The 16883-nt window shown below is 37.7% G+C and overlaps 1 protein-coding gene across 1 annotated transcript; it reads left to right on the forward strand.

The window, feature by feature from the left end:
* Nucleotides 1-1052: 1052 nt before the first annotated feature.
* On the forward strand, nt 1053-12503 carry LOC105438137. Its single transcript, XM_030983597.1, has 6 exons — nt 1053-1137; nt 2384-2599; nt 6667-6834; nt 10843-11040; nt 11807-11894; nt 12155-12503. Exons 1-6 carry the CDS (start codon nt 1053-1055, stop codon nt 12426-12428), a joined length of 1029 nt encoding a protein of 342 aa, XP_030839457.1. The 3' UTR covers nt 12429-12503.
* Nucleotides 12504-16883: the final 4380 nt, after the last annotated feature.

Raw genomic sequence — 16883 nt, forward strand, 5'->3', positions numbered from 1 at the left:
GCCTGTCAACTTGCGTTTACGAAGTCATAATCAATTATTACAAATTATTCACAGTATTCATTTTCATATTGCATTTATCTGGTCCTTGCAGTAGCTGTGGTAGCGTGTAGCTTGTTCACGTATCATTGTTCAGTATTATCAGTGTATCAGTGTTAATTGAAAAGGACATTTGTTCAGGATCTCCACTATTTATTGATTGCGGATAATACCGGATGGATTCGAGCCATGCAGAGCATAGATATACTGGAACATGACTTTGAGAAGATGGGAATTTCGAATAGAATGATAATATATATTTATAGACATTTTAGTGTGCATAAGCTTATGAAATATTAGTACTGCAAGTATGGTTGATGTGCATAACTTACGATTTCTGTCACCGATTTCTTATCAGCTTCTTCTGGCGGTCACTGGATGAACCAAAATCCTCAAAAAACGTTTTAACTGAATATTGCAGGTAAAGGGGACGGGGGGGGGGGCGGTGCGTGTTCATTACTAGGCTATAAGCCACCTCGGAGATAGCTTTTGAACAAAAGAGCCCCAACTATCGATATATCACTCCCTAAGTGATGCAAGGGCTTCATGAAAAACTTTTGTCTTGCCTTCTGTAAAACAATACTTCAACCTGTTTATCATAGAATGTCCCGCTCAAAGCTAAATTAATAATAATTTAGTTAATTTCAAGAACACTTATCCAGTAAAGGTCTTGATGGACTAGGACCTAGGAATTTTTCTTCTGCAATATTAATGCAATCACAGTAAACTTAATAGCAACTACAGTTGATTCACTAATATTTGGGGACGGGGATGTGAGCCTATATACTTTTTTTTCTCACAAGTGTCATTCCTACACCATATCCTTCCCATGTAAGCATCATTACTGTTTATACGCAATGATTTGTATTATAACAACGTGTTTGAATATGATTTCATTATCACAATGAACCTCACAATTTAATTGAATAAAGCTTACGATCATGACGAAAAGGACTGCTAAAATTCGACCCCAATTCAATCTGCAGATTCAGCGGTGATTCATAGTATAACCCAAAATGGATCGGCATCATATCATCTTTGTATTCCTGGTGGTTCTTTTGACGCAGTGCAGCAATCACATGGCCCGATGTGTCATAACAGGTAACCAATGCACGTTGCACACGAGGCGTTATTTGCATGACGTAGGGCTGCGTCAATGAATGGTGTGGTCTTTGAAACCCCATATAAAATTGAAAATGTACAAAAAGTGTTTGTAAAATGAAGAGTAAAAACGATATTTTTAGTAAGTTATGTATGGGTCCGTTGCCTTCACAGGCCCGATTAGTACAGGTAATAATGCAATGAAAATAACTACTCGTTTACTACGACGTTATAGACAGCCGCGAAAGATACTTAATGGCCCGCTTAGTAGCCAGTACACACGAGATGCGAATTTCTAACGCAATTAATATTTACCATGTTCATTTTCGCATTCTCTGTGTTTCTGAAGTCACTCCGAACATGGCCCGCCAAAGTCCGTGCCAGTCGTTGGTGCAGTCCTCCAATAGAAAATGTGGCTTAGTAGGCAACATGTATATGAAATTAAAGGCCACGTATTATTCAGTCATTGTCCCATTTACGTATTGTGTACATCTGTAAATAAGAAATCAACCTATCTAAAGAGCCTATAAATTATATTACTGTACCGATGATTGTAGTAGTACAGGAATTATAACTTGTGAGAACGAGCATTTTCAGATGTTAGTCTTCCAATTCTCATATTTCCACATTAAACATAAACCCATTTCTTTGAGAAGTAGTGCATATTCATAATACATAACACAGACCATCCCCTAACCCATGATGACAAGAGACGATCTTTATACGAAGCAAATGTTTCCTTAACGTCGAATATTCAAAACGTCTTTTCAGGAAAACATTTGCGATAGCGATTGTCTATCTAGGAATAAAACTTAGCCTTTGATGAAAGTAAAAGCAGATTATTTGTCTACGGAATTATTAGCTCTTATTAAACCAGTAAAACATTAGATTGCAAGAAAATTATTTAGTTGTAGTTTCTTATTAGGAATTGCTCCATGGGTGATTTTCCTAGTTTTCTGAGAACTTTACTTTTGCAAACTTTCCCCCCTCAATGCCCTCATACATGTACAAATAGTAGTAAGAAGTGTAACAAAGAACAGGAACAATTCATGTTATCATATATTAGCATCCATCATCAGTACTCCTACTAATACTAGAAGTGCCGTGGCCGAGTGTTTTAGGTATTTGACTTGCAATTCAAAGGTGGTGGTTCGATCCCTATAAGCTAAAATAACCCAGCAATTGCTGGCTAGGCTTGGCTAGTTTCAAGAACAATCACCATTGGTTAATTATTGCATGTTCACAGATGTACGACTTGTTGGTAGTCCAACCTCCAATAAAGGCACGGTTGAGATCAGGATAGACAATGGGACATGGGAGACAACATGTGGAGTAAATCTTGGTATTGGTGACATCATTGTCATCTGTAGACAGTTGGGATTCACAGGAGCAAACACAGCGATAAAATACACACCTTATGGACAGAGTTCAACTCCCACCAGAGGGCTGGGATGTATTGGAGGTAAATAAATATAATTTATACTTACTGGTGTCTTCCGATATAGCTACCGGGAAAGTTTTAAATTTAACACCAATGGTGGTGAATTTAACACCCTTGTTTTTGCAGTGAACAGTGCGTCCCAGAAAAAACGAAACCGAGAATAATCGTTTTTTTTTCATAACTTAATCACAGTTATAATTAATAAATGACACATATCTGTAAAGATATGATCCTCTTCCTTCATGTGTTGCAACTCATATGATGTATTTGTCACGCATGCGTGATTAAACACAATTTGAAGACAGGAAACCTAAAAGTCATTTGGCGGGTGATATCTGAATTTTAAAGAGAAAATCACATTTCTAGAAAGTTCGTTTTCTGACACCTCAATCAGGAAAAATTGTCCAGAAATAACAAAGTTCTGTTTGTTTAAAGTAATGCTTGCATTTCTATAATTTAATTAAACGAATTCGTTTTCACTGGCTGCCTAGCAATAAACAGAGTTGACGATCAGCCATGCATCAAGTCTTGCGTATGCTACAGGTCCTCGAAAACCCATTAGTCATGTTGGGTTGTATTGTCAAAGGCAGAAGAGGTTACAAATTGCTTACCTTAGTTTACACGTGTCAACCTCTCCTATAAGCTGGAAAATTCTGCACCTTTGTAAAGAAAATAATAAGGCTCATTAGATTATTTTGTATATTTGTGGAAACCTTTAAACAAAGTGATGAATACAAGTAGACATCATTAATTTTCATTTGGTCGACGGTGCTGTATCCTTTTGCCGGGTTATTAACCTTTCAGTGCGTACACTACACTAAGGAAAGTCGACCCTGGCTTGCGATTGGATGGTGACGGGGGGGGGGGGTTTATTGTCAAAGGCAGAAGAGGTTACAAATTGCTTACCTCAGTTCGTAACGTGTCAAGAGCTCATTTAAGCTGCAAACTACTGCACTTTGTAAGAAAACTAAAATGAGGCTCATTACACTATTTTATATATTTGTTGGCAACCTTTAAACAAAGTGATGAATACAGCATTCATTTTCATTTGCTCGGTCGACGGTGCTTTTGGCTTTTGCCGGGTTAGTAGGGCGCTTTAGTAACGAGACGGTACGCACAGGAGACGGTAATGCGAGCGAAAAAAACAAACTGCGCATGCGCGATTCTGAATTCTCTCCGTCCCGTCGATTTTCGGAACGGTACTCGGCCAACATAGCGTTCGTTCCCTAAACACGACGTAAGAGAGAGAGCTGACAAATAATTTGTATCTAGATCTAACAATGCAGGGCCCTACTGAAGATAAAGACAGGGAATCTACTAGTGTTTCCAATGTCTGTTCGGTATCTATACCTCAATCTACAATAAATTGATGGTTTGGCCGTTTAGGCCTACTTTTGGGGCCCTTTTTCATTGTTATGCATGACGTGCCTGCACGCTGCGCACTACAGCCCACCGCCGGGTCTATTGCCCCGGCGCTCCGGCCAAGCCTCGAGGCCCAAGAGCACTAGCACCAAAATGCAGCAGGTGTGCAGTTCAGCGCGGCTTTGCGTCCCCGTCGCCTTTAGCAGACAGCGAAAGCGCTTAAACATCACGACGGTAACAAGAGTGCGAGACCCGTCACAGTTGGTTAAACACTCCGTCTCCTGTGCGTGCCGTCTCGTTACTAAAGCGCCCTATTAACCTTTCAGTACGTACACTAAGAAAATCCGACCCTAGTTTACGATTGGAAGGTGAGTGGGGGGGGGGGGGGGGATTTATGTTGTTCTTTATGGTACATAGCTTTAAGTTGTTGATATTCATTTTGTCATTTTAAGAAAATGTATTATGGTTTATTTTAATATATTTTCCCACCTATCCATCCTGAGTGAAATGAGTATGACGCATTTGCTCTTTAAAGGTGATCTCCCAGCGCACGTTCAATTCACATAGTTAACTATTTTTCCAAAGTAATTTGAATTTATTGTTTTGAGACTGAATTTACAACAGGATCGTACATCCATATTATGTTCTTTACAATTTGATATATTTCAGATGAAACTGACTTGTCAAAGTGTCTATTGTTTCAATCGGCAATGACTTGCTCGGATGCAGGAGGAGCTTCGTGTCATGGTAACTTTTTCTGGTGAATTATATTACCACCCTAAAGATAAACTTGAGTTCTGGTAAAAAAAGAAAATGAATTCTCATAGAATCTAACGAAACTTACACTGAATGTTCAAGATTACAAATAAATGTCATGTGCCAAACAATTTTGGAAGAAAATGTATACTGGCTGAGTAATGAGCATAGAAAGATAAGGAAATCAGGGTAGTACTAGCCCCGACACCATGTGTGTTGTCCCATATACATCTTTCTGTGTAAGTGATTGTTACTTTACCAAGACTCTGCCAAATTTATGATGATTTTGATGACTCCAGAACCTTACATTACACACCATTACTTACATGCTTTATGATCAACTTTTCTGATCCATTCCACACCTTTTCTTTCACAATGCAATCGCATTACCATAACTCAAGTTTATCTTTAAGCTCGTGAAACAAGATTTAGAGAATTGTGTAACAATAATGAGAAAGTCATTATATAACTCAAGTAAGAAATATCCACCCGATTTATGACGGGGAGGGGGGGGGGGATGGGGGGAGGGGAGAGGGGAACATCACACCAAAATTTATAACATACCCCAGTTGATGAAAGTTTCTCCCAAATTGAACTTAAGAATTTTGTACTCCCATTGTTAATGAGTGTTAACGGAATCTCATGATTTGTGCCGAATACCAATTAAACAACGATCTGAGCATTCAATAAAACACTCCTCCTTGTCCATTAAAAAAAAAATATAACAAGTGAACAAAATGGGAAAGGGTGCAATATAGTCTATGGCCCTAGGTTGTAGGTTCCAATGTTCCATGATACATACGTGTCTGGCAAGAGTACTTTTTATAAATTGTCCCACTGCAGCTATGTTTTATTGGGTTTATATAGGTTTCCCTCCAATGTAATGTGTTTGTCACTTAAATAAAATAAGGCGCTTTCAAATTTACGCATTATCGTCTCACGATCGATATCGGTCTTTCAAATATCAAATCTGAGCAGTAAAATTCATTTGGAGACACTCGAATAAATTTATAGGCATTTAAATTGATTCATCGGCAAAATTTATCACTTAAAGGCATTCTAAAATGTGTTATATGCATTCGATTTATTTGTAGGGCAAAAAAGTTTTATTTAACATGCGTACGAAGTACTGTATGTACATACGATTTCAAATTTCGTGCTTTGAATTTCGATGTTCGTGTATTCAAATTAACACAATAGGCGCGAGGAGCCTATTTTGGGCGTTCCCTTTTATTGGCGGAAATCAATTGATTTAATCGTACATTTAGTTTTATGGATTCCGTATGTTTGTATGTGTTGTGGGTGCGTGATTGTGTATTTTGGCTCTATATCTATATCTATGTATATATTTGCCTTAACATGTACTTGCATAGACCTGATGTGCCATATGCCTATACCCTCTAGTTTGTTTAGCTTCTTCTTTTTTTGGGGGGGGGGGAGGGGGGGGGGGGGTTGCCTCATTTGGAGTGTCATCCGGTTTGAAAAAAAAAAATCAAATTTGTACGTTTATAATGACAGCATGAATTTTCTCCATCAGTATTCTTTCTTTCATACATTCTGGAGGGTCTGTTTTGAACCATTGCATGACTTTTTTTGCCTGTTTTCTTAATCTTTTTAAGCCTATAACTGACATGCCAAAGGTACAGGTTATTTTTGGTTTTCTTTCTATTCATATATATTTATTTCTTATATGGAACCTTAAATCAACTGCTGCAGGCCGGCGAGCTGTATGGAAAACAGCTGTTGGGTGAAATAAACGCGGTCATTGTCGCTTCGCGACAAACAGCTACTACTGTATGGAACCTCAACATCAGTACTTTGATGGGTATTTTTTTTGTATACAGGTGAAGGTTATCTTGGATGCTTTAGGGATCAACCGGATGATCGAGCTTTACCTGGTGATAATTTATTTCCCGATCCAAATATGACCATTTCCTATTGTATCCAGTTTTGTGTTGAGTCAACCACAGCTAACTACACATACGCAGGAGTAGAACTTGGAACGGATTGTTACTGTGGTGAAGCTGATGCCAGGTATTCTAGACATGGAGAGGTACCAAATGAGTTTTGTCAGAACCCATGTTCAGGAGATCCTACCGAAAGCTGTGGTGGGATCGGATTTATCTCTGTTTTTACAAGTGAGTGCCATCATAAATATATTTAAATCACCCGGATGTGTCACTAATTTGGACATCCTGGAATACCGAGCATTGATAAAAAACTAAACTAAACTTTAAAAAAAAAAAAAAAAAAAAAATGTTTTGTCGTCTTCAAATTAACAAAAAAAATCAACCACTAATAAGGTTCATGATTGTGCAAGTTTCGACTCGCTACGTTTATGAAATCCATCACACTTGACATGATATCCTCATTAAAAGTTGTGAATATTTAACGATTTCGTTTATATCTATGTACCTGTAACCACAAGCGGATGCAGGAGTGTCGGAAGGGGGGGGGGCAAAATAATAATTGTGATCCAACGTACATTCCAAGACCGTTGCGAAGCATACGGTGGAGAGAATATGAAGGTCTTGACTTCATAGGGGTGGGAAGGGGAGGCTTCCCCCTAATTAGATCCGTCTATCGAGTTTTGGACAAGGTCGGTTTCCTGCTTTTTATGTTTACATCTTTAATTATTCCTTGCCATTAATGTAAGCGAGACGAATCGTCTCATGGACTATGAAAATAAAAACTGAAGCTTAAACTAAACTTAACCATGGACCTATTACGGATGGACATTCAACGTGATTCCTTTGACCCTATGATAGTCACCGCCTTCTGATTATGTGCATCTTAATGAGAACATTCAGCTGTTTTAACAATAACAACTGCGTAAACATTTTCGGTCATTGACAAAGGAGCAGTTTCCCTCTCTTGTGTTTTGTTTGGATGGTGTGATCTGTAAGTGTGTCTTAAATATAAAGACCGGTTATGGTCATGCGATTGAATTGTGAAAGAAACGTTGTGGAATCGATCAGAAAAGGTTGATCATCTAGCATATAAGTATTGGTGTGTACTGCAAGGTTCTGGAATCATAAAAATGATAAGAAATTTGGCCCAGTCTTCGTAAAGTTAAAAGCACTGTACACAGAAAGATGTATATTGGACTACGCACACGTGGGCGACACGTGCGTTTATCTCTCACATACCGATAGATAAACTAATTTACCAAATATATCAATTAGTAGGCGGTTTCCCGGCAAAATTGTTATCATCATGTATTAGTCAAAACATATTCTTTCTCATGATTGGTAATAAGAGCTTCCATTTCGCTTTTTGAAATTGGGGCGTTTCCAATACTGGTCTTTAACTTTAAAGAAAAACTTCCCCAATGGGGAGCAGCAAAGTTGAAAAGCAGCCGATTTTGGTGATATGAAATGTATTATTACTGATTTGCACACTTTCGCCCACACCCATGACCTTATAAAACAATTAGAAGGCCATGATCTTTACAAGCCCTGTGCGTTGTAACTCTGGAATATTTTGAGGAAATAGGGGGAAACGGGATTTTAAATCACAATCAATCCAGATATAACCTATATCTGGTAATATCAACATGTTTTTCAAAATAAAATACGGTACACGGAACAACAATTTCCGATTTAATATAGGCCAGAACTGCACATCGATTTTCCACGATTTAGGCGAGTTATTATCTTCTGTGCATGTAGATTAACATGTGTAAAATCACTGTCTTGATTCTGTCCCGGCTTTTTGGCGGTGACCATCATGAGATCAAAGTGAAGAAACGTGTACGGAATGTTATTGAGACGCCATTGACGGAGACAATCACAATGAACTCGTTAAGAAAACGATGAATGTCCATCCGTAATAGGTCCATGACTAAACCAAGTGAAATGACGCTGTCATTATCACATCTTCAGTCACGATTCCGATTACTATTTTTAAAGAAAAAAAAAAACACAATACGCAGCTTCCATAAGTTTTCATATAAAGAATTACGCACACAATAAGATTGGATTATCGAGAAAAAAATTGCATTAGCATTTGATTTGAACATTCAAGCATGCACATTCTTACTGACAGAAAATCATAATAGTCATATGATTAAACAATTCTAAATTTCAAAGGGTTCAAAGCCTCATTGGAAAAGGAAAAGTTAAACGATCGGCTCAGAATCGTAAACAGTGTGAGTCAACAAAAAGTTTACACCTATAAAATCGCTAATTATTTAAAAATTAATTTATGAACAGTAAATAAGTATACATCCTATGAAAGAGTGTTTTATCCCGAATCATTTGGTACCATTTTTGTGTGGTATGTGGTCACGATTTGATGAACAGGAGACATTATTTAAGAGAGTGCAAAAATCGACTTGTGCCAAAGTGATGCCTATGTTATGTTTGATTAAAACAATTGGGATTTGAGTCTTTGCAGATGCACACAACATCCCTAGGTAAATTAATCATACCACACATATCAAAAAACACACAGAGTCACACTAAGTCATTCACACAAACAAACACCGCAAAAATACACACACACACACACACACACACACACAATTTTTTCTTCAATATTTTTTTTATTAGAGATTTCATTCAAAATAAATCATTTTTTATAAAAATCCATGTAAACAATTCCATACGAATACAGATCTTCAATTCGTTTTCATGACATAAATTAATTATTCACAAAACACCGAGCAAAGAAGGAGAACAATGGAATGAAATCACTAAATTTTTATAATGATAATAATCACATACTCAACTTAATTACCATCATTCATGAACAATAAAATAAAGTTATATTACCTATTTGTATACAATGAACCCTTTGCCGGCCACCCCTCCACCCCTTCCCCTACTTAACCGCCCCCGTAAACATTCACACTTCGGCGCATTTACTCGCACACCCAGATAAATGAAAAATACACGTTGCCAAGTCATTTTTACGTAATGAACATTTCTGTAAAATCGCAAATTTCTCATTTAATATCAAAACGGATTTGTAATTCAATCATAATGCCGTAATGAAAGTGCGTGCATCACAATGAATTTTTTCTCCCAAGGACCCGGTCAGTCTGCATCTAAAAGTGCTATGGGTGTGTGTGTGTGTGTGTGTGTGTGACTTTTCTTCTGAAAAAGCATATGCAATGCATCTCATTTCATACATTCAATTCATTCTCTCATTGTAATACTTTTCCGTAATTAGATTTTTGCACTCTCGCAAACAATACCTCCTGATAATCCAAGCGTGAACACATACCCCCCAAAATGATACCAAACGATTCCGGGATATAACATTCTTTCAAAATATGTAAGATAAACTTTCGTTCATAGCTGACCTTTAAAATAAATTACAATTTTCTGAGTGTAAACCTTTGTTTGACTCACACGTTATAGAATTATAATGCAATTGAATACGATTTGAAGCCGAGTCGTCTTATAATCAGACTAGAAGATTTCAATGCACTGAAATTATAATAGTATTTTAATCATTATTTAGAAGTTAAATCAGAAAGATGATGCTTGTTAAGATCTCCTATCTAATGTGCACTATATCTAAGTGCATTTTCTTCGAAAATCGGATTGCAGGACGATCATGTAGTGTGCGCTGGGCTGAATAGATAAACGTACATTTTAAATTAGCATGATCAGGCAATACCAAGGATATAGGTCGACGTCACTGTAAATAGTGTTCACAATAATGATAATAATATTCTGTGTAATTAATGTAAAGGGGGGTTTTGCGCTAATTACAAAAATCTTACGCTTTGCAAAAATCACACGAATGACCATGCAATTTAAAAACAATCATTACTGTAATAATACATGGGATGATAATGATAATAATGATAATAATAATGATAATTATGATAGGTTGCTTTTTCCTTGTGAGATACAGTGAATACCGCTCTTGCTTTGGAAATATTTCTCTCGTGCCGACTCGTGGAATATATGCTCATCAGCTTATGTGATATACCCTAGTCATGTCTGTATCCATTCAATGACGTCAATACTGCGTATGATGATTTTTGTTTGTTTTGCTCTTCTATAGCGCGTGTCACAATATGATAATTCGTCTTTCTATACTTAAAAAACACACAATTGACTCATACCCTGGGCTATGTGCAAGATTCTTAGAGACTTTCCTTGTAAATCGCCTGTTTCACGTATATGTAGTTCAGGTCGAGACTGTTGAGACGACAAACGCCGTCGTGTCAACTGAGAAGGTTAACGAAGTGACCACCCAAGTGTCTCTGATAGCCAGTCAACCAAGCTCAGGGACGACCAGGAATACCAAGGACGCTGTGACGTCATCAACAATGATCACACCCTTGCAAACGCCCACAACGCTCCAACACAGTGGCAATTGTTCTTGTAATTATAGATTTTATTTTTAACATGGGGTAAAATTGATATAGGGTGTATACCTTTTTTTTAATTTTGATATTGTGGCTCCAAATTTACATTAATAATAGTATAACTGATATTAAGAAGCTGTTTGAAATATATCTGAAGAAAGGAAATCTTTTAATAAAAACTTGGACGAAGTATGACTCCCATGCATTTGCAAAAATGACGAAGAAGAGAAAGAAAGAAAAAGAAAGAAAGAGAAGAAGAGGAAAACGCACCAACAAGGATGCACATTTCTCAATAAAACATAAAAACGATAATGCATTCGGTTAAAGACCTCTAATTATGGACAATCCAGTCAATCATCTTGTAAAATGTTCGTCTATTACACGGACGGGCCTGTAATACCTGGAAGAGGAAATTAAGGACTGAATTTCACCAAACTGATCTAATAACTCTTTATCTACGTGGATCTTACTTCGTTTTTCATCCGATTTCATTGTTATCTCCTCTCCCAGGCGAAGGCCTTTACTTTTGTCAGAATGTGTTCAACTGTTTGTTAATCTAATCGATGTTTTTGTTTTGTGCACACTTATACTATTCATTGTTATCTCTTGCCTTGAAGGCCAAATTTCTGTTTGTTTTTTTAACGTGGACAATAAAATCTGAATTTGAGCACCGAAGGTTTATTATGGGTTTTTCCAGAGTGTAAATGGCAGTGCCCCCAAATTGGTGATGTTTAAATGGGCCTATTGTCTATAAATTATTTCCTGATGTTTTTCTTCTTCAGATGTGGCCAGCACTCTCGCTGTGGGCATACTACTCGCTTTTGTTACCTTGTATGGTATCATCATAACATTGATGTACCTGCATCTCAGGTAAAGTATAGATAAAGCCCACCGCCCCCGTCTTCCATAGCGCCCCAGCACTCATAAACACCCACAATTGCCCCATATGCATAATACTAGTAATAATAATGATAATAAATAAGTAAGTAAAATATAATAATATTGATAATGATAACAATAATCCAATTCATAAAATAATGATATTAATTTGAATAATTGTATAGGAGGCGCTGATGCTATAACACAATTTTGTTATATTTCCCCAATAATATATGATTCCTTCATTTCAGACGCTCTAAAATCGCTCTAAAGCCGTCAGTCAGTGACAGGGAGGTCCAGGAACTAGATCCCTACACATCCTTAGATGCAACAACTGTGAAGCAACCAGCCTACGAGGATATCAAAGCACCTAGACACGGAAATAGAGGTCACACGAATGCAATCGAGGGGGTAGAATATGAAAATCAAACAATAGTGAAGCAAACAGCTAGAGTGAAGAAATCAAACTCGGGAGTAGCCAATGAGAATACTGAGCCGGACTACGAGTTGCCGGTTGTAAAATGATTCCATGAAGTTGGGCCCAGAACGAGTTTTAAATACAGTCAAACCTGACTATTAAGGTGACTCAACGGAAAAATAATGGCCACTCACTGTAAAATTGTTGCCTTTCCATAACCATCTTCTACAATTAGCTTTCAAAAGAGAGACAAGATGCATAGCACCAGGCGCGGATCCAGGATTTCTTAGGGGAGGGGGCCCAACTTTTTTTTTTTTTTGCTCCCGAAAATTTGAAAATCGCACCGGCCGAAAAGTCGCTCAGTGGGGGGGGGGGGGGGGGGGTTGGGTACAGAGCACAATTTTTTTTTTTTTTTTTTTTTTTTTTTTTTTTTTTTTTGCCCCGAAAATTTCAAAAACGCGCCGGCCAAAAATTCGCTCAGTGGGGGGGGGGGGGGGGGGGGGGGGGGGGGGGGGGGGGGGGGGGGGGGGGTAGTGAGCACATTTTTTTTTTTTTGATCCTCAAAAAAATTTCAATTTGCACCCCCCCCTTGAGCGCCAGGGGGGGGGGCCCAACCCCCAAAAATCGTAAAAATCACGTGATTTTACATGATTTTTTTTCTCAAGGGGGGGGGGCCCGGGCCCCCCGGGCCCCCCCCCTGGATCCGCCACTGCATAGCACTAGAGAGAGGTGGCTATGAAGACAAGTTTAACTGTATATCATGAGCTCTATAAGTAACGTTTTACATGTAGCGAGTTTGTCAAAATATTATAGGCTTTTACTTTATAATCTTTGATCTTGTTGTTGTTCATTTTGTCATTCTTTGTATAATGAATAGGATATAGTGTGCGTTAGGCCAGCAAAATATCAAGGTTTCGGATACGATAGGGATTACCACTATGATAAACAAGGATATGATTAGTTTTATTAGTACTGATCTTGCAAGAGGGAGTTCGATTGAATATGTATCATTACTATTAAGCCGAGGCAAGGGTGAACTGTAAAGCCATTTCTGTACTAGAAGCACTTCTGCAAATTCCCATGTAGTCCCCTCTCAGGTCAGCTGCAGCAGTATAGTCCCAAACGAGAAATTTAATTCGTCATCGGAACAAATTAGGTGGTCTGGTCTTACCTGTGTTGTTGGTTTTCGCATTGAGTCCTGTGTCTGCTCAGTGGAAATTAGGTATTGGGTAACGCACTGTTGGTTAGTTGACCATGAGATGGAGCTGTGCAATAAACAGTTCACTGGTTATTATCATTATAATTATCATTATTATTATTTTTAATATCATTAATAGTATCATTATTATTATTGTTATTTCTTTGTTTGTTAGTTGAACATCCTTGGACAAATGTATCTCATTGATCTCTGTGCTTTGTTTACTCTCGAGCTTGTCGCCCTCCAACGTTACTTCTGAATGCGGGTCCCTTGCAAATCAAAACAAGAGTCATCTTTCAAAATACGCGTTTTTTGCACCGTAAACATTTGATTTCCCGCACCCCTCCAAATTATGGGTCAACAGGGTCAAATTTGCCGCAGTTAAGATGACGACATTACACGTGGTCCCGATCGGATTGGATTATGGCTGAGACGATGAGCCGTGCTTAATTAATGCAAAGTCAAAGTGAATATTGTTTCGATGCACTCTCCTGGTTATTACTGATTCTAAGTTGTCATTATTTTTCATTTTAACTGTTTGTGTCATCCATATCATGATAAATCTAAACCGAATTGATTTTATTGTGATATGACATGACATGATATTTTTTATTGTAAGATACGATATGATGCGATTTAATAGGCCTATGTTAAAATATGATTATCAGGGCCCGCGGAACGGCGGGGCTCGGAGGGCTCGAGCCCCTATCTATTTAAATACTGGACCGGTGTAAATAATTGTTTTTTTGTGCGAAAGCTGTTCTCATTTGAGGAGTGTGGCAGTGGTTCGACTGTCTATTGGGGTATGAAGGTATGAATGTATCTGGTAATTTTTTTTTGAGAAATGGAGGGAATCGGGAGAGGTAACTCGTCCAGGCGCGTACGCAGGGGGAGGGGGGGGGGGGGGGGGGGAAAGGGGTTTAAACCCCCCCCTTGAGTTTTTTTTTTTTTTATGTGTATGGCTTGTATTTGTTTTTTGGGAAAATCCCTACCCCCTTTTGATTTTTTGTTTTTTTTAATTTTTTTTTTAATTTAAAAAAAAAATAAAAAAAAAATGCCAATGGCTGACCTAAAAAAGGTGACCTTACCCCTTCCCCCCCCCATACGGAATTTTCAAATTTCGAGACCAAAAAAAAAAAGTGTCCTCTTACATCCCCCCCCCCCCCCCCTCCGCTTATTCAGCGGCTGGCTGAGTCGTTGCGAAATTTTGGGCCCGATTTTAACCCCCTCCCCCTTGACAAAAATCCTGCGTACGCCACTGAACTCGTTATTAATTACAGTAGTTGGAACATAAAGATACCGTGGTGCCAGGAATTTTGTCTTGTAAAAATAAGTGGTTAGTGTGGGAACAACAGTAGACATTATGAATTATTCTTAATGCACGCTTCTGCAAAATTAATATTCGATCAATTAAAGTCTTACAAGGATTTCCCCAATTGTCTTAGTTTCATCCTCCATATTTCACTTATACAGCTAATTAAATTAGGTGGGGTTGATATTGATTTCGTTGAGTCGTCTGAATACGAATTAAACGACAGTCTCTTTAACATGTTTGAAATGTGTTACCGACACCGTGGCTATGGAAAAAGAAAAAAACGGGCAGGATGCAGATTCATATATTGAATAATTTAGTCACGTGACCATAGTCGAAAGAAATTAATTATTTAGAAAGTCACATCTGACACGAGGTAGATAAATGTTCATTCAAAGTGTACAAATCTTCTAATGAGCACACACACACACACACACACATATATATGTATATGCATGTACATGCGAAAACTATACGTCTTTGTAGATAGCTTTTGGTAAACGCAAGCATTTATAAATCCAGTTTTGTAATTAGATTATAGATGTATTGTATCTTTTTAAAAGTTAATTCATCCGTTGTGATTATGTTATGATATTTGCCAATTCCAAACTCACTGTTTATCGCGCCTGTTCCAAATGATACAAGGCGCTCTCTCTTTTATCGTCAATCAACAAATTAAGAATAATTGCAGAGGCATGTTTTATTTATTTTTAAAGAAGTCGAGTAAATAACTATGTTTGAGAAATGTAGGGACTTTATACTAGAGGCGTTGGCGCAATCTGATTAAAAGGATTTGAAGCCAGCCCTTTTTCATGATTTGGGAATGAGAAGGAATGGAGCTGACGTAGATGGGAGTGAATATGATATGCAAAGTGGGGAGATGTATTGAGTGGTCGATATAATTTTAAAAGTTTGAACAGGTATCTTGTATTTGTCATTACATTTAAAAATTACATTGGGTTCATTAAAAGGCTTTGGAATAATACAAATGGTAAGGAATCAACTCAGTCTCGCTTGTGTGAATGTGAAACACGACGATTTTGGGAGCATATATGGACTGATCAAAAATGTTAAAAATTACTCAGTCTCAGTGAAAAGCGCATGCAATGCACACATAAATGAGTTTATGGGACTGCACATACATGTAGCGGGAAGCGTCTTATTTTTTCGTACCACGGCGAGCACAGATTGAGCTCGCGAGGGAAAGTTGCGCATGCGCACTCGCGAAGGAAACCAGCTCATGCGCACGTGGAATCCGGTAGGGTGGTCAATAGGGTGATACTAATTATACAAATCAATCTTTCATCAACTCATCGTTAGCTCAATCGTAAGGACAGCGTGTTACTAATAGAACCTTGGTGTTGTCGTGAGGGTTCAAATCTCAGTTTATTTAGTTGTTTTACCTTTATAAATAGTGAGGCAAAGCAATAAATAATCAAAGTCTAATTGTTTGTGACCTCTTTGCAAGCTTACGTAGCTTCTTATGTATGAAAATGAGTTCATACTGGAATCTGGGCTCGCCGTGGTACGAAAAAATAAGACGCTGGCGGGAATCTCGACATAAATTTATCCTCAATATGAATACAAGAGGAAAGCAATCCTTTATAGGGAAAACTTTTAATATGACCTTCTTCTAAACTGATATGAAATATGAGAAAGCTCACAATAGTGTTTCAATTGCCAGACTTCAAGATTTTGACCTGTACTGGTTAGTATATATCTAAGAATAGTTAACTGCATAGATGGCTGTTTGTAGCGGATAGATACAATCATTCTAAGTCATAGAGTTGTTTGACTTTTGTATAATGCATGACATAGGGTCATAATTTCCTTGAAATATTTTACAGACTAATGTATCATTTTCTTTAACGATTTTTTGTAATCCATATATTATACAATGTAGCAATTATGTTCTACTTAAAATGATGATATAAATGTTAAAGGTAACACAAAGTTTTGGGAAATTTTGAAAATTGGGTGGATAGTGATTCTTTAAAATTTTAATATATTTGGATGCCCCTGTGGATGTATTATAGGCACTAAAAAATTAGG

This window comes from Strongylocentrotus purpuratus, unplaced genomic scaffold (assembly GCF_000002235.5).
Source record: "Strongylocentrotus purpuratus isolate Spur 01 unplaced genomic scaffold, Spur_5.0 spur5_scaffold_13, whole genome shotgun sequence".
In the NCBI taxonomy this organism is placed as follows: domain Eukaryota; kingdom Metazoa; phylum Echinodermata; class Echinoidea; order Camarodonta; family Strongylocentrotidae; genus Strongylocentrotus; species Strongylocentrotus purpuratus.